Below are 22,072 nucleotides of genomic sequence, written 5' to 3'. Positions count from 1 at the left end.
AAATGACAAACGCTAGTATGTTTGTTTGTTTGTGTTTGTTTTTTGTTTTAAGGGATTCGGTACCATTCACAATTTTTTGTTTTGTTTTGTTGGAACTGTTTTGCAGTAGTGCTTGATTAGTACTAAGTAGATGAAAACATTTTTGCGGGTAAGGTGCGTATATAACGGGTTGTATTTATTTTATTTCAGTCTGACAATGGAGGAGCTTTTAAAGGGTTTAAAGGTTTTGTTTTACCTTCTGGAAAAGGAGGTGGTGGCTTCACTGGATTTGGTAACGGTACAGAAATGAAGCCTTTAGGAGGGCTGTCGAATGGAAGCAGTGGTATTTCTAATACTCCCTCTTTCACTAGTGTAAAGACTGCTCCTGAAGCACAGCCTGCATTTGGTAAGTTGACTAATACTTTTATTTGTAAATAAAATAACATTTATTTGTAAGTGAAATTCCAAAGTTATTAATTATTTGTTTAAGCTAAAGTGGTGGTCCAAACTTTAAGTGACGGTTTTTCATTGTAACAATAGAAGTAAGTTTCAAAAAACTCTGTTCTCTGTTGGGTTTCTTACAAAGACTTTAAACAAGTGGGAAGGGCAAGTCCATATACTCAGTTTGATCTCCAAACGTGACATTTGGAAACTAATTCATATTTGGCAATAGATTATGTAGAAGTTAGAGGCTTTCTGGAAAAAAATGAATGGGAATGGAAGACTGAAACATGGTATAGCATGCCAAGTTTATGAAATCCTGCTGATAAAGTATTTTCATTTTAATTTTGAATGTCTCATTTTTCCTAAATTCCACAACTTAGAGGAATAAAATTCAGTGAAAGTAACCCATCAGATGTGACTGCTTCAGTTGCAACTCTCATTATTGAAAGATGGATCAGATAGTGTTTAGATCTTAAGGGAAGAGATTTAAATGACTTTCAAACTATGCTATTTTTTATTTTGTTATGTATAAAACACATTGCTAATCTACTTAAAATCAAACTGAGCACACTGAGAAATGTTACTTTAAAATACTTATGGATTGCCCACCATAGCAAAGGGAATTTTCCATTTTTTTTATGTAGCCATTATGGTGTTTATAGTGTTTTCGAAGTAATGTTAAAATCATGATTCTGGCCACCTGATTCAATAATTGTTTTCTAAAATAACTTGTGACAACTACTGAAAACCTATCCATAAATCGGCTACAATAATCTGAAACAGTTTTCTGTACTGCAGTTTCCTATAGGCAAACTTGGAACTAAAGATGATAGGATTCAAATGTAACCCATCTTTTGTATATTGTATAAAAATACTTTTGGCTCTAGTTTTCTGGAGTCAAACTGACAACTTTGGGGTTTTCATAATGCTTGTGTCCTATTTCCTTCTGGTGGTGTTGGGGTCATCCTTTACATTTTTCCTTGAATGAAGAGCTAAAACAAATTTTGGCTATTTGCTCCATAGAAGCTCTAGGTGGAGCTATGGACATCTTAGCTGAAGACTGCAGGATAATTGATTCCCAAAGCTGTATGATTTTATGCTCTCTAGTGAATTGATCAGTAAGAGAATGTTTTATAAATAAGATAAATATAATTTTAAATATAGATTGTATATAAACAAAAATACTCATCCTAGTCTAGGCTCTTCATTATGGTACTCGTTCAGTTTATTTTGAGATTATATTTTCCAGCACACAGGTCTTGTGGCTTCAGCATTTTTCCAATATTTTGTAAACGTGCACATCTTATTTTAGGATTGAATTCTTTGCATGTTCTCTGCTTGAAGATGGAACTTTTCATTTTGAAAGATTGGTTCTTCTTCGAGTAGTGTTCATATGGGTGCTCCACTGTAGGTGTATCCACATTCCTGTGCTTCAGATTGGAGATTTTAGATAGCAGTGCCCAGTTGGCCTGCATATGCGCTCTCCCTGTCTTGTGCTCTGTCTCAAGGCTATCTAGCGCTGCACGGGTGAGCCACCCAGAGTTCCTTCTCAACCACTTTTGGCCTGAAATGAAGCATTAGCAGAGTCCAGGTGACAATTTATTTCTGAACTGTACTTCCAGTATATACTATAGCTAGTAGAGTTTACGTTAGATTAATACTGTCCTTTTTCCTTTAAATTTTTTTTGGGGGATGGGGGTTTGAAAAGTTGTCTCCCTGTCCATAACTGATTTTTGTCATCTCTTCCCCTTTGGGAAGCGAAACCCGAAAAGAGGCATGGCCGGTTCCCCTGGGTTTAAACACTCTCTGTCCTGCACAGAAGCTATTCCAGTCAGTAAGAGCCATTCACACTGCATTCACTGCCTCAGAGAGTGTCAGGTACCACAGAAGTGTACTTTCTGCCTGAAATTAAAATCCAGGGCAAGAAAAAACAGTCAACTGAAACTCAGATTCCTCATGATGGAAAGTTCCCTTGGACCGCCGCAGAACAACAGTTCCCAGCACACCCATCGGTGCCCTCATGACATCACACTCAGGTGGCTTCAAAGAGGAAATCTGGTGATTCTCAGAAAACCTCAAAAAAGAGAGCTTCAAGTCCCCAGACTAAAGAGTTGACCAGGAAAAAAAAAATCCCTGACAAAATCGTCCACCTTGGTATTGACCAAACTGTGACTGTATACCCATGAAGCTGTAGGCTCCTCAGGTGCTGGAACTGCCAGTAAGCCTAAAGATCTGAAGGGCACAGGGACGTCCATACCGTCAGAGGATAGGAGTGGTAGGGAGCACACTAGCTCCTCTAAAATGTCACTGCTGGAGTCGAGGAGAGCCTCAGTACCAAAAGACTAGAGCACCTTCTTCTAGCCACTCATCAAACCACAGAAGACTACAGGTACTGTTGATTCCATTGACAACGATGGTCCCCTCTCTGCAGACTTTAATGGTACTGATTGCTACCACGGTATCACAGGAATTCCATTTCTCCAAAGACTTATTGGTTTCAGAAACACCTGAATCCCCATTAGTTGGTACTGGCGTCACCGGAGTACCGATTACGTCTTTATCCCCTGAATTCCCCACGGTACTAAGACACTCACCATCAGCCTCCTAGTCTGCTCCACCTCTATCTAGTGAAGAAGAGGAGGATGACTGATATATTCAGGCTCAGTGCAAAGGTCCTCAGGGTAATGTCAAGAGACCAGTCACCTAGAAATGGTCACAGAGCCACAGTATCAATATGACAGACCAGGCCTATCCACTTCTCACCACCCCAGTGACTGTACTGGGTCCCATGGGCAACCTATAGATACCAGTTCTCTAGGATCTCGAGAGTTTTCCTCTATCCTGATGTGAGACAATCTTCCTCAGCTTCCCTTTCTAGACCCCCAGATCTTTTTTTGGAACAGGAACTTTTGAGGACCAGGAAGCAGACTGGACAAGGAGATTCCTCCAGCAACAAACATCTCCTCATCCTCTCCATATGAAGCCATTATACCTCCACCACCAACCATGGTAGACTGTCAAACATTTTCAGGAACTCACCAAGAGGGTAGTGGACTCACTTCAGATCCCCCTCAGAAAGGGAAGGAGTCATTAGCTGATATTGCCCTTCCTATCAACAAGGCCCTACTAGACCCAGCCAAAACCATCTGGCAAACGCCAGCCACAATACTGCCCACATGTAAAAGGGCTGATTTAAAAAAATATTATGTCCCCTCTAAAGATGTGGACTCTATTTTCCCACCCACACCCAAATTCTCTTGTGGTAGATGCTGTAAATGAACGTGGCACATGGCACCACACTAAATCAACACCAAATGACAAGGACTGGAAAGACTGGACTTATCTGGCAGGAAATTGTACTCATCAGTAACCCTACAATTTAGGATTGTATTTCACCACAAGGGCCTGATATTTAGCAATCATATCAAATATTTGAAACTCAGTGTGTCTACTGAATATCTCCCAAATGATCAAAGAGAGCCATACCAAGCCATCATTGCTGAGCATCAGCTTCTAGCAAAATCATCATTATAGACCCCATTAGACGTGGCTGAGATGGCTGCCAGCTCCATATCTACAGCAGTGGTAATGAGGAGAGCTTTGTGGCTTCACCTTTCTAGCCTCCCAAGAGAGGTCCAAAATGACTGTGGAGGACCTTCCATTTAAAGGATTCAAACTCTTTGCGGAAAAACAGATGAATCCCTCCACACACTAAAAGATTCCAGAGCCACTTTGTGTTCTCTGGGGATCTATACACCTGTACAGAAAAGGAAATACAGTAAATCTCAGACATCACAAAGATCCTAGCCTGCTCAGTTCCCTCCACCCCAGAGACACTAGAAACCCCCAGTGGAAGAGACAACTGCTGCAGAAACCAAGACTGGCAACTGCCCAAACCTCAACTTCACAACCATCAATGTTGAAACATTAGTTTTGATGCATAGGTCAAGGGCCTGAGCTACCACCCCATCCCCCATGATCAGTTGTTGCAAAATTCTAATCTACATCCTTTTGGACACCACCTCGTTTTTGTTTTTGGTTGTTTTGGGGGTTTTTTTTTTGGTTTTTGACCAAATTGGGAAAAGATAACATCAGAAAGGTAGGTCCTGGAAATCATCTCCAATGGTTAATTCCATCCTCCTTACTTACCTACCTACCTACCTACCTCTCCGCCCTCCTTCAGGGATCCTTCTTATGAGCAACTGTTAAGTCAGGAAATAAACCCTCTCCTAAATCTCAGTGCTGTAGAACCAGTTCCCAGTCAGCACAGAGGGAAGGGTTTCGATTCAAATACTACCTGGTCCCGAAAAAGAACAGAGAACGGAGACTCATTCTGGAGCTGAGATCACTCAACAGATATGTAAAGACACAACGATTCAGTATGGTTACATTAGCAGCAATAATTCCATTTCTGGACCAGGGAGACTGGTTCTCGGCCCTCGACCTGCTAGATGCTTATTTAAATATCATGATCCAGCCATCCCACAGTAGGTTTCAGAGATTCCTCTTTGGTCAAGACCATTTTCACTACAAGGTATTTCCATTCAGCCTATCATCTGCACCCAGGATGTTCTTAAAGAACCTGTCTGTTGTAGCAGCACGTCTTTGCAAACTAGGAATTGTGATATCCATATGTAGATGACTGCCAGTGCCTACTCCAGGCATGATCCTTTGATGCCCTATCAGCCACGCAAAATACTATAAATATATTCATGCAGCTGGAACTAAAAATTGAATGTTCAAAAATCAACTCTAACTCAGTACAGCATCTAGAATTCATAGGAGCCTTTCTCCCACTACAAAGGTTCAATACCTTAACTGTCTTAAATCAACACAATCCAGGCCAGCCCGCAGACCTCAGCCAGAAATTGCCTACAACTACTGGGGTACATGGTGGCAGGCACCTTTGTAATAAGTCACACAAGATTCCACATGCATTGCCTTCAATCATGGCTCAGAATGGTATATGCACCAAACAAAGAGAGACTGAACAAACTGCTGTCCAGTCCTGTTCTCTCTTCTCTTGCCTCCCCCCCCCACCCCGAACCTGCTGGGCAGGGGGGAAGAGGTGACCGTCTCCTGGCCCCAGCCCCCCTGGACCTGCAGAGGACAGGGAAGAGGCGCCCCAGCCCAGCCCTGGAGCTGCTGCGGGAAGAGAGAGCTGGAGGGAGTCCTCTCTCTCCCTGCCGTAGTCCCAGGGCAACCTGCATCCCAAACCCCTCCCCTCAGCTGGAGCCCTCACTCCTCCTGCACCCCAAATCCCTCATCCCCAGCCCCACCTCAGAGCCTGCGTGCCCCCAGCCAGAGTCATCACCCCCCTGCACCCCAACCCTCTGCTCCAGCGCTGAGCCCCCTCCCACACTCCAAACCCCTCAGCCCCACCCCCACCGCATGAATTTTACGTGCACCAATATAGAGGTTGCGTCACACATCACCTCCATATTGGTGTACGTAACTAAATTCTTTCTGCACATGTGTGGGAAAAATCAGAGGGAACACTGCTTCAGAGGCAATCCTTGCAAATTACCTTTAAGCAAGCCTAACTTCAGTACCAGGCAAATCGGCCCTAGCTGTTAGAGCGATCGTGTTCTAGACAGGACTAAACAGTTCCGTTAGTCAGCCCAACTATTCATGGCTACTGCAGTCAGGATGAAAGGTCTCCCAGTCTCTTCACAAAGAATTTTATCATGGAGAGCTTCCAGTATTCATGTATGTTCTGATCTGGCTGGCATTTCTCCACTGAGCAAAATAACTGCATATTCTGCAAGTTTGCAAGAGGCCTCAGTGTCATTTTTCATGCAAATCCCTATCCAGGACAGTGGTAGAACAGCAGTCTGGTCTTCGGTGCACACCTTCGCATCCCATTATGCCATCACTCAGCACTCTAGAGACTATGCTAAATTTGGACAAGTTGTATTCCAGTGTGTGTGTACATAGGCTCCAATCCCCCCTCCTACTTTACAGCTTGAGTCAGAGTGGAATGCTCATGTGCAGTAACTAAAAAAAAAAATGCTTACTAACATGCTGTAACTGTTCTTGAAGATGTGTTGCATATGTCCATTCCCCAGCCTGCCCTCCTACCCCTCTGCATTGGAGTTGTCAGGCAAAAAGGAACAGAGGGGGCTTTGGAGCAGCTGGGCGACAGTGGTGTATGACAGCCGAGGGCTCTTGACCTGCCCCAACAGGTGCCACTGAGGGGAAAATGTCCTGTGACTGTACGCAGGGTGTGCACACACTAAGTGTGGAATGGACATATCTAACACATCTTGAAGAACAGTTACAGAAAGATAGTAACCTTTTTATTTTCCCCTAATCCCTTGTGTTAGATACAGAAGACTGAAATGCTTTTGCTAAAATAACTTTAACCTAAGTCACAGACTAGAAATGATGAATGCTTGAAATTTAGCATGGACTTAGTCTGCCCTGATAAATGCCTTTTATTTAGAGTTATGATCAATTAAAAAAACAAACCTTCTGAACGTGATCATTTGGCATGTTTTAAGCAAAAATTAATCCCATCGTGAGATCACTATGGAGTCCCTCTAAATTCCTGCTCAAACAAGACAAAGATATGATTTACTACACTCTGGTTGCTCTAAAACGAGTGGCATAGGACAATTTGTTAAATTTACTTTAATGAAACACTCAAAGATTATGTAATAAAATTTGTTTTATCACTGCAGTATTTGTTCTTGTCACGTTCTAAAAGATTGTAAATTCTAGATTTTTTTAACTTTACAAATAGCTTTCTGTTGTAAAGGTATAATTATTACCCTGTAATAATAATATTATTGCCCTGTTACAAGCTTTGCTGAAAATTTTTGTGGCAAATAGCAGTAAAAGGTGGGAAAGTTCAGTTGAAAACCTTTTCAATATTAAAGCTATAAAACGGGCAATTAGGAAGATTCTCTTGAAGAGGAAAAAATATAAAAGCTAAAGTTGTTCAAAAGCAAAGTTAAGTTGCCTGTACTGAATGTATTCAGTATTTTATATCCCCGCCTTTCTGATTTAAGGGACTGATCTGGCTCATTGAAGTGAGTGACGGATCTTTTGACTTCAATGAGAACAGATTCAGATCCTGTGTGTGAAGATGAATATAACTACTGTATGTATAACATTGTGAAATATGCAGTTGTGCAAGATAGCCAAGTAAATATTGCTGTGTATGTAACTTCTGCATTTCCTGGTTTTAAATGTGCATCCTTAAACTTGTAATAGCTTGGGTCTTTTTGTTTTTATTAGCTAATCACGTTGCATGCAGCAGTTAAGTGACTGAAAACTAACCTATACCTAGAATCTTCCCTTAGTACTTTTCTACACTTCGCTTGGGGTTTTTTTTGGTAATATTATACTTTGTTTAGCCTTATTAATTGTAGTATTGTTTTTTTGGAATTTTTGCCTCTTACCTTTAATCACTAGCCATACAATTTTGAAACTCCAGACTGCAAACACACTGGGCCTGTTTTAAAGCATTGTCTATTTACTTGTACTGCTCCACCTTTTCTTTTCCCTTAGCTCTTAAGTACTGTGATGATACAGATTAAATTGAGCTCACAGAGTGGGCTAGTTGAGCAATAATGTAGATGATTTGATATATAAACTTTGAAGAAAGTATCTTCCAGATTACCTTTTTTTTAAATTACTCTTACTTTTTTCAATAGGATCCGTGACATCAAATGGTCCCACCACCACATTGGTTGAGAAAAAGGCTTCAGGCACAAAAGCTAATGGTGGCAGTCAACAATCCTCATCCTCTGGTTATAGTCAAAGTAAAATGTGCAGCTCTAGTGTTTATCACAAACAGTTAGCAGCTCTAAACTGTTCTGTGCGTGACTGGATAGTAAAGCATGTAAACACAAATCCCCTCTGTGATCTGACACCCATATTTAGAGACTATGAGAAATATTTAGCAAGCATTGAACAACATCATGGAAGCAGTAGTGATAGTGGCTCTGAAAATGAAAGTAACAAAACAACTGGAACTCAGTGTGTTCCTACATTTGGGACTTCGAAACTTCAGCAAGGATCAATGTTTTTGTTTAACAGCAACAAAACTGAGGATGAATCAGACAAGAAAACTGAATCTACATCGGAAAAGAACAGGGAATCACCATTAGGAGCTGCATCAAATGTCTCATTTAATTTTGGCAAGAATGTTGATAGTTCTGTTTTGGGTTCCCTTGGTTCTGGCACATTAACTAATTTTTCATTGTCCCCTGGGAATTCGGGTGTATTTGGAAAAGATGCAAACCAGGGAAAGTCTGTCTCCACGCTTTCCACCAGGGTACTGGAAGCTCAGACAGAAAGTGGAAGTAGTGAGGATAAAGGTAAATATTGATTTTTGATAAATTGAACTTTAGCTAATGATAGGCTTTGAATGTTGGGATGTAACTTAATATTCCAAGGCTGCTTCGTAGTGAGCTATTAAGCTTAACAAGGGCTTGTATAAGTTTATTCACCTTTTTGCTCTTATATTTTCAATACTAAACAATTGCAGAACTTTACCTCTAATCTTGAATTTCTCAGTCTTGCTGTCATGACTGTAAGAAAGTGTAAATTTTAGGTGGATTTATACATTTTAATAGCATCTTTTCAGTATTACATAAGCAATTTATTTGCCTACACAGCTATTGAAATTTTATGATTTAAAATCTTACTCGTGTTCATCCAGAATTTCAACCAAATTTATAATCCAGACCCTCTGACTTATTCTAATGTCAGATTAGTATATACCAAAAAGTGCACATTTCTCCCTGCAATATAAGTATAATCACTGATGAAATTTAATTACATTGTAATCTCTAGCTCAAATTAAACCAAATGTAACTTTAACTGTACTGGAACCTGCATATCTAATTAAAGGGGCTGTAAACCACCCCACCCCCACCATTCTTAAAGGAAGGATCCCTTTTATCTGTTTTAAACACTGCTCCACATAATTATAAGTAATGGCACACAAACGTAGTGTGGTCCATAGCGTCATTTTTATAACAGTGCTGAATTTTAAATAGCACTGTCAAATACTGATTAAACTGTTATGCAAACGTGTTGTTTTATGTGTGAAGTTGGTAATTGGAGTACTCTTGGTTCCCTATACCTTACTTATTCTGGAACAAAATGACTAGTGATTAGTACTGTGAAAATGTTTATAAATGTTTCTGTTGTAAACCCTGTCCACCATGTCTATCTTTTGAGGTTTAATATAGGAGGTGGAACTCTATTTGCTTGTACACACCATTTCAGTCTATACTTATATAAAAGTTACATAATTTAGGACTTGCGGTGGGGGGGGCGGGGGAACAACTCACTAGAGAGGAGTAGGAGGTAGCTTTCCTTGTAGGTGTGGTGGGGAAAGGCCCTAAAACTTCAGTTTCTGTGGAATGTAAACTTTTGAACAAAACTGAGTTTATGGTCTTTCTGAATGTGAACCAACTACACAGTGGTACATTAAAGTCTTCAAGCAGTTTCAGCCCCACAGCAGCACCCAGTAGCTTTGTCAAGCAGCTGCAGAATGAAACTAATAAAATTCTGGTTAGTTTCACTGCTGCTGTCCCTAAGTATTTAGGGATCAGTAAAACTACAAAAGATCTTGTCAGTTTCCTTCTGCTGCTGCTTAGAAAGTTGCGAGTAGCAGCAGAGGCTGGCACGGCATCCTGGTAGAATTCCTAGCAAGTGTGGGGGGGTGGAAAGAGTCTGAACTTACCCATTTTTAATCTGTTGTCTCTTGATATCATTGGTGTAGCTCTCCTTCCCCCCCCCCCCCCCCGACCTACCCCTAGAATACTTTTCAAGTCCTCCATATAATTTGTTTTATTGGGGAAAAACTACTCATGAATATCTCTTTACTTTCTAACTAAACCTCCCAACCAAAAAAAATTTTTTAACCAACCTTATTATTAAGTAGGTGCTATTCAAATGTCCAAAAATGAATATGCAGATTATAATTATCGTAATTACATTTAGCTGGTGTAGCTATGAAAACACTAGACTTACTGACCCACAGAAGGTTTCTTATAGTTGCCTTACCTCCAAGATACAAATCAATTTAAAATAATTTGACAATCTCGGGACTGTATATGTGCACTCTAAATATGTATGTTTGTGTATTATCAATAATACAGTGCAAGGAAAACAATATTTTTTTAAGTGGTACATGCACAACGTTGTTTTGGGTTGTATTAAACCATTCCTTTGTTTAAGGAGGAGAAGAAGAAGAGGAGGAGCCCCCAAAAGCAATTGTTAATGAGGTAAAGGAAGATGATGCCTTCTACTCGAAGAAGTGAGTGGTCATTTTTAATGTTTACAAGTCATAGTGGATACAAATCATGACTTTTTTTAAAAAAATTTAATTTTTTTTAAAAATTGAAATAGTTGGTTTTTATTTACATGTTGCAAGTTCTGTACATTCTTCCTCTTCTACAGTCCTGAATTGCTGAAATTGATGTTTTCGTCCTTTTTTTTAGTTTGTTAGAACTTCAGATTTTACCTTTTTTTCCTGTGAAGTTTCATCTGAGCTCATCTATGCGAAATGTCTAGGGTCTTATTAACATCCTTACTGTGAAAACACCTATTCAAACAAAATTGATGAGCAAAAGTTTGTGCTCTATTTGCAACCAACGCTGCGTTCTGATATATTGCATTTCCACAGCTCAAGAAAGCTGAAATACTTTGACCAGCTATACTCCTCCATTAGGTTTTGCAATTTGAAGTCGGAGACTTGTTCTCCTAAGTCACTTAGGTCCTTTTGACAATCCCTCCCAGAGGAGACTGGGCATAGGAGTCTAAAGTTAGACTCTTGTTTTTAAAAATTTTGGTCTGTATATGAAATAATAAATATTTAAGGTATTTGAAGTCTAAATAACTTTTCATTGTTAACATGGAACCAAATTTGGTTCGAATTCAGACTTTAAGCCTATTAAAAGAAGTTTCATTAAAATACAGTTTTAGTGTCCGATGCTCCAAATGCTTACGTAATGCTTAACTTTAAGCACGTGTGTCGTCCCATTGACATAAAAGGAACTATTCATGTGAGTGAAGTATGTACCATATTAAATCTTTGCAGGATTGGGGCTTTAAATTTAAATATTTTGAAGCAAGGTTTACAAAGTACAAAAGATCTTGTTTTAGGATAACAGTTTCTACATTTTAATTTAGTATATTGCAAACTCTGGGGTTTTGACTTTAACCATTAATATTTTCAAGTTAAGCTCTCCCATTTTTGAGCCTTTTGCTTTGTGGTCCTACTAAAATCTATTTTTGTGCTTTAACTTGCAACCCTATAGTGTGTAATGCTGACTGTTTTCCCCCAGTTTTGCGGTAAAATTAGCGTTTCAAATAATGGCCAAGAGTTTTATGTATTAAAATCTGTATTATTTAACTGCTTTTCTCAGGTCTTTATTTTATATAACGTATGGTCATTTGGCTTGCACGTCACATACCATAAATTGGTGTTCTTGTTTGAAACTAGTCTCTTGCATATTTGATTTTATTTTGTTGAGAAGAATGAGATCAACTATCGCAGATGTTTACCGAATGGGACTTAGATAGCTCTTTCTTGCCAAGTTTTCAGTGGCCTTGTCTACACTACAAGGAAAATTTGATCTAAGCTACACAATTGGTGTTCATGTGAATAGCGTAACTCAAATAGACGTAGCTTAGATCTACTTATTGCGGGGTCCACACTAGGCGACGTCTATGGGAGACATTGTCCTATTGACTCCCCCTACTCTTCTCTTTCTGGTGGAGTACAGGAGTCGACAGGAGAGTGATATGCGGTTGATTTAGTGGGTCTTCACTAGACCCGCTAAATCAACCGCCAATGCATCAGTCGCTGCTCCTCGATCCCCTGGTAAGCGTAGACAAGCCCAATATCTTCATAAAACTTCCGAAACTATTCAAATTTTCCACAGCCTTATTTTCCATAAAGTATTAACTTAAAATGCTTTGTCCTTTGTTATAATAGTCAAAATGTCACACCTTTTTTGAGCATATTTCAAATGTAGTTGATAGTCAACAATTTATACTTAAAGCCTAAATGACACATTTTCTTCCTGAAACAACATTAATACAGACAGCTAACCCATGCTATGGGATCTATCATCCGGGTAGTTACATTATTTAGGTTCTTACTGCATTTTGTTGTGATCTGGGAGACTGGACATGTGTGGGGGTTTTTTTTTTTGTTTTTTTCTATTCTCGAATTATCCGCTTTAAATTACTTAAAGGACTTTAACTGTAGATCAAATCCTCCATTGTGTATTATCGGGGAGATTTTTAAAATTTGTTTATATATCTGCACATACGGTCTGACTTATTTTATAGGTGCAAACTGTTCTACAAAAAAGATAATGAATTTAAAGAAAAGGGTGTAGGAACACTGCATTTAAAACCTGCAGGAAATGAAAAAACTCAACTGTTGGTGCGAGCAGACACCAATTTAGGTATGTAACTTTCTTCTGAGTCTGTCTTGTTGATCCTGATAATGCTCTATAGTGAAATCTACATTGGTACTCTTTTTTTTTTCTAAAGGATCCAGTGCTTTCACTATAACTAACTGATAGTATCTCTTATTTGAGTACTTATATATATTGAGCACACAAGTGTATGCATTTTTTAGTGTGTGATTGTCACAGTTCAGAGCAACTGCACCCGCTTTCCCCCTCATGGTCCACTAAATGCACCCATCTTAGGCTTCCAGCTCCTCAGCCGTCACCACTTAGGTAGAGACCTGCATGTGTCTTCCTCCTGACCGGCTGCACAGTTCTCCCTGCCTACACGGTGATATTCCCAGCAAGCCAGATTACCTAAACAAGCCAGCATCTGCATTTTGCTTCTGCTTTGAAGGCTAGGAATAGCAGTAATTGCCAACTGTTTGAAGTAACTACATAGCCCTTTATAAACAAGCACATTTATTCTTAAGGTGAAAGCATTACAGAGAAAACGTTAAAAGTAATAAAAAAAAATACATGCATACTAATACACTTTTACCAGAGATTACCTCCCAACTGCAACAGGGTCTCTGCTAGGAGGCAGTCCTTCAGACCTTATGAGGGGGGTTTTGTATGGTTATAAGTCTGTAACAGCCTAAGCTCAGAACTAGCACACCAATGAATGGATTAGTTTATCCATTATACAGCTGGGGTCTTTGATCTTGAGACCCTGGGAACAGCTAATCAGCAGATAATGGTCCTATCCTCAGGGCATAGCTTCAAAAGGCTGGGTTTTTGCATAACTGAAGGTGGGGAATTTGCATTCAGCTCCCCCTAGAGATTTCCCAGGCAAACCACTTGACACTGTCAAAAAAAAATCCATTCCTGTCTGGTATATTGTTCAACACTTAAAAACATAACAGTCCTTTGAAGTTCATATCACTTTCCAGGGTTCACATCATGTTCCCCCCCAGAGAGGTTACCTACAATCTTGGACCACCACAATATATAAATCATTAATTTAATACAATGGACCCCAAAGATACATAAATTTAATTCAATAAGGTTTTCCAGGGATATGCCAGGAAATTGCCATAACTGTCTCAGTGATTTTGATAAAAATTGTGAATACTAGGGCACTAGGAAGAGGTAGAAATCCGGACTTTTGCATCTGGGATGGGGAATGGGCTTGTTGTTGGGTATGGATAGATCTGAATTAGATTTCACACTAGAAATTCCTTGCGTGTAGGGTGCTGCTGAGCTCTGGTGCATGAAAACCTCTAAGATGTAATTGGTATGGTACAATGGAAGACTGAATTTCCCCTCTCCCCCCAATACTACCACAGTTTTGTGAATTATTTCCTAGGTTTATGAAAATTGTTCTTTTGTTTATGCATATTGCTGACTTTAAATTTGAAATTGCTCTAATACAGCACTAACTTTGAATGTGATTTTTTTAAAATCACTTAGTAGTTTAATGTTAACTTATGCCTGTTGTTTATAACTGAATGATACTCTATTTCCAGCATAGGTTGTATGAATGAACAGTGGTAAACATAAAAAATTATATTCTACTACAACATATCCAGACCTATATTAACAGCTCCTGTATGTTTAGTGCAGTTTTTTTCTACTGCTTAAGGACTGTGCTTGATGTCTCGGAATAGTAGTTGCTATGTTTATATAGACATAATGTGAACACTCAGATTTTGGTTTGTGTACTGCATTTCCTCATTTAGCTGAGGTTTAAGTTGGTCATAGGGACACTTCACCCTCCTAAAAACAAAGTCCCACCTGTGCTACGCTCAAATAAATTTGTTAGTCTCTAAGGTGCCACAAGTACTCCTTTTCTTTTTGCAAATACAGACTAACACGTCTGCTACTCTGAAACCTGTCACCCTAACACTGTTCCTCCAGCTTTTTTTTTTTTTTTTTTTTGCTGTTCTCTTACTTTTTTTGGAGGGAGGGTTTCACATTTCTTTTCTTCCCATGAACTACAAGTCACTGACATTTTACCTCTGGCTAAGAGGTGGGAGGTAGGCCCCTAGAGCCTTATGGATACTCTGTTGGTAAGCCAAGTATTTTGTAAAGCAAAGATAAACACCCCTCCCCCATCTCTACTGGCAAAAGACTAGAGGCCTAACCTTGGACCTAAACTTGTCTAATACTGCCAGTTGGTCAGTACTTCCACTTGAGGCCTTTCTGGCAGTGGCAGAGTGAATCTGATGAAATACCCATGAATTTCATCTCCTCTGGGTCACTAGTGAAGCATTGTTTTAGAAATAGCAGAGGAATAGATATTATTTGGGAAACAAAATTCCTTTGTCTCCTCCCCACTAAATCATCTCCAGCAGATGTAGTAGATCACATCGGCAAGCTTTGCCACTTACACACACTACTCTGTCAAATGAATGATCAGAACGAAACAGACCATCCCAATTTGCTATTGCTTCCCCAAGGAATTCCTAAAGTAAAAGCATACCTACAATCCTTACTGGTGGGAGAATCCCTTGGGAATATACATGGTGGGGGAAGAGGGAATTTGAGGGGGGGAGAGGGTATCCCTCATTCCATACTAAGCTTACAGAGCAGGAATTTAAGCTTTACTAATATGTACATTTTCTTACAATACCAATAATTTGTTTAATGGACTATGTTCTTTTCTCACAAATGCAGGTAACATACTATTGAATGTGTTGGTTCCGCCCAAAATGCCATGCACAAGAACAGGAAAAAACAACGTTCTTATTGTCTGTGTTCCCAATCCACCAATTGATGAGAAGAATTCCACTATCCCGGTCACTATGTTAATAAGAGTGAAAACAAGTGAGGATGCAGATGAATTGCACAAAATTTTACTGGAGAAAAAGGAGGCCTAAGCATATTGCAGTCAAATGCCCTGAGAAATTACTGCTAAACTGCTGCTACTCATTTTTTCTTTAACTTCTTAGAACACTTCTTAACACTCTACTCTGACATTCTAAGAACTGTTACAGGAATTCTGAAAAGTTTGTGAGGAAAAGCTAAAATGGCTAATAAAAGCTTTAACTGAATCCAAGTGTCCATCTGTTCTCCCTCCTTTTTTGGAATATCTAGTGTATGAACCATATTTGGATAAAATTTGTACATTTAAATTAAAGTGATTGCTGAATGGACTGAAATCAAAGTACAAATTATTGTACCACATGTTCTTCACAGGCTTTAAGGGGAAGTGCAGCAACCTCCCTTTTTGTGAAGGGAGGAGGCTAAATTGTTTCTAGGCTGAATAGCTTTTTTTTTTAAATACAAAATCAGTGTCTGCTAGCTTCGGGTAAGGGATCTAATCTTTCGAACTGTCACCTGCATAATTATGTATCTGAATAACAATGCCTCTGTAGATTGTTTTTAAATTTGTAAGAAATTTGATGTACTGTTGGGATTCAGAGACTGCATCTGTGGTTCCTCAAAATGATTTGCTTGCATTATTCCTGTTGACTTTAATGTTGCTCTGCTGCAAACAATTCAGTTTTGTTGTGCTTGCTATTGCAGCGAGTTAATGGTGTGCAATAGTATCCACAGACAACTGGAAGACTATTAGCTATCAACCCACAACCAGACTGGCCCTATAAGCGGTATTCTTGTTGACAGAGCTAGAGGCCAAGGGAGGAGACTTCAATACTATCTCTCTCGTAGAAGTATTCTTCCCTACTCCCTCCAGGTTATGGTTGAGAGACAACAGCAGAAGTAGTTTGGTGGGGGAAATTGGGCAAGGCAAATACATGCCCTGTCTGTTGTTAAAATTTACTAAGCGTGTCTCATGAGCATCAAAGTAAGTTTAAAAAAAATAAAAATTGTGTTGTAAATTTCTGCTGACATGGCCAAGAGTCTGTGTGTAAACTTGGTACTATACTATTAAATATTTGTCTTTGTGATGTGATAAAGCAACAGAATAGTACTTGCTGGCATCAAATATGGCAATAGTGTTGGCTGCAGTGTTCTATCTTTTGGACTACTGAAACATCTTGAAGTGAGCTGTAGCTCACAAAAGTTTATGCTCAAATAAATTTGTTAGTCTCCAAGGTGCCACAAGTCCTCCTTTTCATCTTAAAGTGTGAGTAAGTATTTAGTGTTAACCTGGAAGGAAGCTCGGATGCTGTGTAGACATACCCATTTTAAATGTAAATTGGTGCCTTTTTTGCATTTGGTTTTGTAGTTAGTCACTAAAGTTTGTGTGTGCGCGTGCGTGGGGTTAGTTTCCTCAATTTTTTCTAACTTCATGCTGGTACATAGCTCGGAGGTCAGAACTTAAATGTTTTCATGTTAATTCTGTGAATGAAAATCATAATGTGTACAAGTTTTACAGGCTCAGGTTAAAGGGCTAAGGGCTGAAATTTTGCATTTGTTTTTAGAAGACAGTGTCTTAAATTTTCAGTGAAGAAATTGTTTTGTAGGCTGCCAGTCACTGCACATGGAGGGGAATAACCTTTTGTGATGAGCAGATCACTCATTAAGCACCTCACACTTTAAGAGCAATTGTGTATTAGACTGTTAGAGGTACTGTGCTTGGTACTGGTTTACTTCCTCATGTGCAAAGATGTATAGTAATGTGCTTTCCATCAATTGCAATATGGACCAATAAACAAGACAGAGAGGAGAGGCAAATGTAACTAACTTTCCACATGCCCCTTGCACAGCCATCCTGAATGATATTTGCCTCTGAAATGAGTGAAATCTGGGATTTTTGTACATGCATGTTTTGGTTTGCTCTTGAAGCTGGGTAGGCAAAGTAGAAGAGGCTAATGAATGATCCTGCTGTATCTGTGATTGCAAGAGTTGTTTAAAACATTATTTAAATTGTGATTGTATGTTTGAGGGTGGTGTTGAGGACAGGAAAGAGGATGGGACAGATGCTACTTAATGAAAATCTAATATGCTGGAAACTTTGTACCCCACAATGCTCAAGCTGGCAAATACACAAATTTTCTATCATAGTTTGGGAAACAATGAGTAAAGGAAGTGGCACACCTTATTCGTTAGCTGAGCATGTATTGGTATCAGTAAATGGTATGGAAACACACATGGGAGAGGTGGAAATAGGTAAGTGTATACTCACATCTTTACATTAGGTTACCCTGTAAAGTCTCCCTTAAAAGGAAAAGTATATGTATGAAATGTCTTAAGTCTAATAATATTAAAAACAGTATTTTTCATTTAAGCTCGTAATCCTACAGTTTTTATTACAACAGATCTTTGCTGTTAACACTTTAAAACAAAATTAAACAGGGAAAAGTGATAGAGATATGACCGGTGTAAAATTAATCTATGTATCTTATATTGACTTCAGTTATTTGAATTGTGAGATGGGGAGAACTTCAATATATACTTTTTTACGTGTAGTGTTCAATTGTACAGCACAGATTATTTTGCTCCGAGTTATAAAAACAAATGTTGTGGCACTATGGTTTGATTTATTTGTAGTTCATAGGGCACTTTTGGAAGGAGAAACCTAAAAAGTAGATTATGGGATTAGTCTACAGATTTTAATACAAAACCTGGGGATTTTGTTTGTTTGCATGAAAATTTAACTAGAAATTAAGCTCTAAAAACTAAAAGCAAATGTAAAAGTAGTTGTTAGGAAATTACCATTAATCATATAGTTTGTATCAGGGTGTCTGTCTTATTTAGAATTCTAATTCAATAAATAATTTTTGTATCTTGCCTTGTAGATAGAGCATTGCTGTCTTCTTTCAAGAAGTATGGGGAATAAACAGGAAGAACTAGAAATACTAGTGAATAATCACAACTATGACTTAGTTGGCATCACAGACTTGGTGGAATAATACACGACTGGAATATTAGTATAAAAGGGTACAGCTTGCTCAGGAAGGACAAGTAGGGGGAAAAGGGAGGAGGTTGTTGCCTTGTATATCAAAGATGTATACATTTGGACTGAGGTCGAGATGGAAATAGAAGACAGACTTGTTGAAAATGTCTGGGTAAGGATAAAAGGGGTTTTAAAAAAACCAAGGGTGATGTCATGATAGGGGTCTACTATAGACTTCCTAACCAGGAAGAAGAGGTGGATAAGGCTTTTTTAAAAATATATATACATTCCAAAGCACAGGACTTGGTGGTGATTGTGGACTTCCCCAGTGTCTGTTGGGAAAATAATACAGCTGGGCACAGATTATCCAACAAATTGTTGGAATGCACTGGAAACACACTTTTTATTTCAGAAGGTGGAGAAAGCAATGAGGGAGACTTCTAGATTTGATTTTTGACAAATAAGGAGGAGCTGGTTGAGAACTTCAAAGTGGAAGGCAGCTTGTGTCAAAGTGATCATTAGAATCAAGAACTCTATCATTTCATGAACGGTAGGAGGGAAAACAGCAAAATAAAGATAATGGATTTCAAGAAGGCAAACTCAGGGAATTTGTGAGTAAGATGCCATGGGAAATAAGTCTGAGGAAAAACAGTTCGAGAGTTCTCTCTGAAAAACTGCCATTATTAAGGGCACAAGTACATATTATCCCACTGCATAGGAAAGATAGGAAGTATGGCAAGAGACCACCCTGGCTTAACCAGGAGATCAATGATCTGAAATGCTAGTGTGTCATACAAAAAGTGGAAACTGAGTCAAGTTACAAAGGATAACCATAAGAAAACCCAAAAGCCATGTAGAGACAAAATTAGAAAACCCAAGGCACAAAATGAGATTAAACTAGCTAAAGACATAAAGGGTAACAAGAAAACATTCTACAAAACGTTAGAAGCAAGAGGAAGACCAAGGACAGAGTAGGCCTGTTAATGAGAGGGGAAAGACAACAGAAAATGTGGTGAGAAGTGTTAAATGGCTTTGTTTTCACCAAAAAGGTTAGCCGCAATCTGACACCTAACATGGCAAATGCCAGTGAAAATGAGGTAGGATCTGAGGCTAAAACAGAAGGAAGAGGTCAGATGTCTTCAAGTCAGCAGGGCCTGATGAAATACATTGTAGAATACTCAAGGAGCGGACTGAGAAGATCTCAGCCATTAGTAATTATCTTCAAAATCTCATGGAAGATGGGAGAGATTCCAGAAGACTGGAAGAGGGCAAATATAGTGCCCATCTATAAAAAGGGGGATAAGGACAACCTGGGGAGTTACAGACCAGTCAGCTTCACTTCAGTACACAGAAAGATAAGGGAGCAAATCAGTTTGCAACCACCTCTGAGATAAGGTCATAAGTAACAGTCAACATGAATTTATCAAGAACAAATCATGTCAAACCTAACTGCTTTGACAGGGTAACAAGCCTTGTGGGTATGGGGGAAGCAGTAGATGTGGTATATCTTGACTTTAGTAAGGCTTCTGATAGTCTTGCATGACCTCAGACACAAACTAGGGAAATATAGCCTACATGGAGCTACTATAAGGTGGGTGCATATCTGGATGGAAAACTGTTCCAGAGAGTAGTTATCAGGGGTTCACATTAAAGCTGGAAGGGCATAACGAGTGGGGCTCTGCAGGGATCAGTCCTGGGTCAGATTCTGTTCAATATCTTCACATGATTTAGATAATGGCATAGAGAGTGTGCTTATAAAGTTTGTGGACAATACCAAGCTGAGAGGGGTACAAGTGTTTTGGAGGATAGAATTAAAATTCAAAATGATCTGGACAAACTGGAGAAATTGAAGTAAAAAGGATAAAATTCAAGAACAACAAATGCAAAGTATTCTACTTAGGAAGGAACAATCAGTTACACACGTACAAAATGGGAAATGACTAGGAACGAGTATTGCAGGAAGGGATCTGGGGTTTATAGTAGATCACAAGCTGAATGAGTCAGAGTAACGTTGCCAAAAAAAGAAGTGAACATTCTGCCATCTATCAGCACCAGAGTTGTAAGCGAGACACACACATTCTTCCACTGTACTGTCCGCTGATAAGGCCTCAGCTGGACTATTTTGGCCAGTTCTGGGTGCCACATTTTCAGCAAAGATGTGAACAATTGGAGAAAGTCCACTGCAGAGCAACAAAAATTATTAAAGAACTAGAAAACATGACCTACAAGGAAAGATAGAAAAAATGGGTTTGTGGAGAAAAGGAGACTGAGTAAAGACGTAAGTTTTCAAATGCATAAAAGGTGGTTACAAGGAGAAAGGTGAAAAAATTGTTCATTAACCTCTGAGGCTGGGATAAGAGGCAACGGGCATACATTGGAACAAGGGAGATTTAGGTTAGACCATAGGAAAAGCTTCCTAACTGTTGGGTAGTTAAGCACTGGACCAAATTGCTTTGGGAGGTTCTTCCATCTCGGTCATTGGAGGTTTTGAAGAACAGGTTAGACAGACCCGTGTCAGGAATGGACTAGTTATTACTTACTACTGCTGTGAGCAAAGGGAACTGGGCTAGATGACCTATTCAGATTCCTTCTAGTCATACACTACTTCGATTCAATGTTGTGACATTAAGTACCAGCTATCACACATTTGTGCAAGAGAATTCTTCCCAGTCTGAGTTACAAATGATTGGTTTCATTGTTACAGCTGTAGACTATTTTTTTCCCCCCCTCCAGATCTTTACAGGTTTGAGTTGTTGCTCTAATTTTGGAGCTCTGGCTTTCTGGATATACTTTTTTCCCAAAAGAACAAGATTAAAACCACTGCTTGTTTTCACAAAACCCTTCGTTGTGAATCCTGTAACTTCGTTTTGCAATCTTTTGTTCTGTATGTGTAACTTCTCTGTTTTGAAGCAGAAAAGTGGGTCAAGTTGCTGCTTTTGCCCCATACTCCCCTCTGGTTGATGGCAATCTAGCAAGATTCTAGTTAAATCTACAGTGATGTATGTATCTTTAAAGTGAATGTGTAATTAAGCATAACAGATAATGAATGTTAAGAACGATATCTGATTTAGTTCCTTTTGCAGCACCATGACTTCTCAAATGTCAAGACTTTTCTGATGCCTTAAGTTATTTATTTGCATTTGCTTAATTTTGTGGCTGGTACATGTGCAAGCAAAAACTTAAATCGCGCATTAAACAAAACTTCAGATGGCATGAATTAGTAATTAAAGGCTACTGAATTGAGTAATGTAAGAATTCACTCTTTATTATTGTCAAACTAGATCTCAAAAAGCTCAACTTTTTCCATAGGAACTGATCTTTTATTGAATAATAGATTTGTCATGTAACTTTTTACGTTTTATTTCTAATACATTCTGAGAAAATGTACAAATTCCATGGAAAATGTGAATAAACAAAT

The 22,072-nt window shown here is 38.9% G+C and overlaps 1 protein-coding gene across 1 annotated transcript in view; it reads left to right on the top strand.

The window, feature by feature from the left end:
• The window catches only part of NUP50 (nucleoporin 50), a 39,586-nt gene extending 17,514 nt beyond the window's left edge, over nucleotides 1–22,072 (top strand). The window contains exons 4-8 of the mRNA XM_074936556.1: nucleotides 190–385; nucleotides 8,085–8,750; nucleotides 10,624–10,702; nucleotides 12,745–12,863; nucleotides 15,528–22,072. Of these exons, the coding sequence (XP_074792657.1) occupies nucleotides 190–385; nucleotides 8,085–8,750; nucleotides 10,624–10,702; nucleotides 12,745–12,863; nucleotides 15,528–15,730 (1,263 nt within the window). The 3' untranslated portion in view covers nucleotides 15,731–22,072. The remainder of the gene's footprint in view (nucleotides 1–189; nucleotides 386–8,084; nucleotides 8,751–10,623; nucleotides 10,703–12,744; nucleotides 12,864–15,527) is intronic.

Source organism: Natator depressus, chromosome 1 (assembly GCF_965152275.1).
Source record: "Natator depressus isolate rNatDep1 chromosome 1, rNatDep2.hap1, whole genome shotgun sequence".
NCBI classification, from domain to species: Eukaryota; Metazoa; Chordata; order Testudines; family Cheloniidae; genus Natator; species Natator depressus.
The sequence above is the reverse complement of the archived record's forward strand: the minus strand, read 5'-3'. Positions and strand labels throughout refer to the sequence as shown.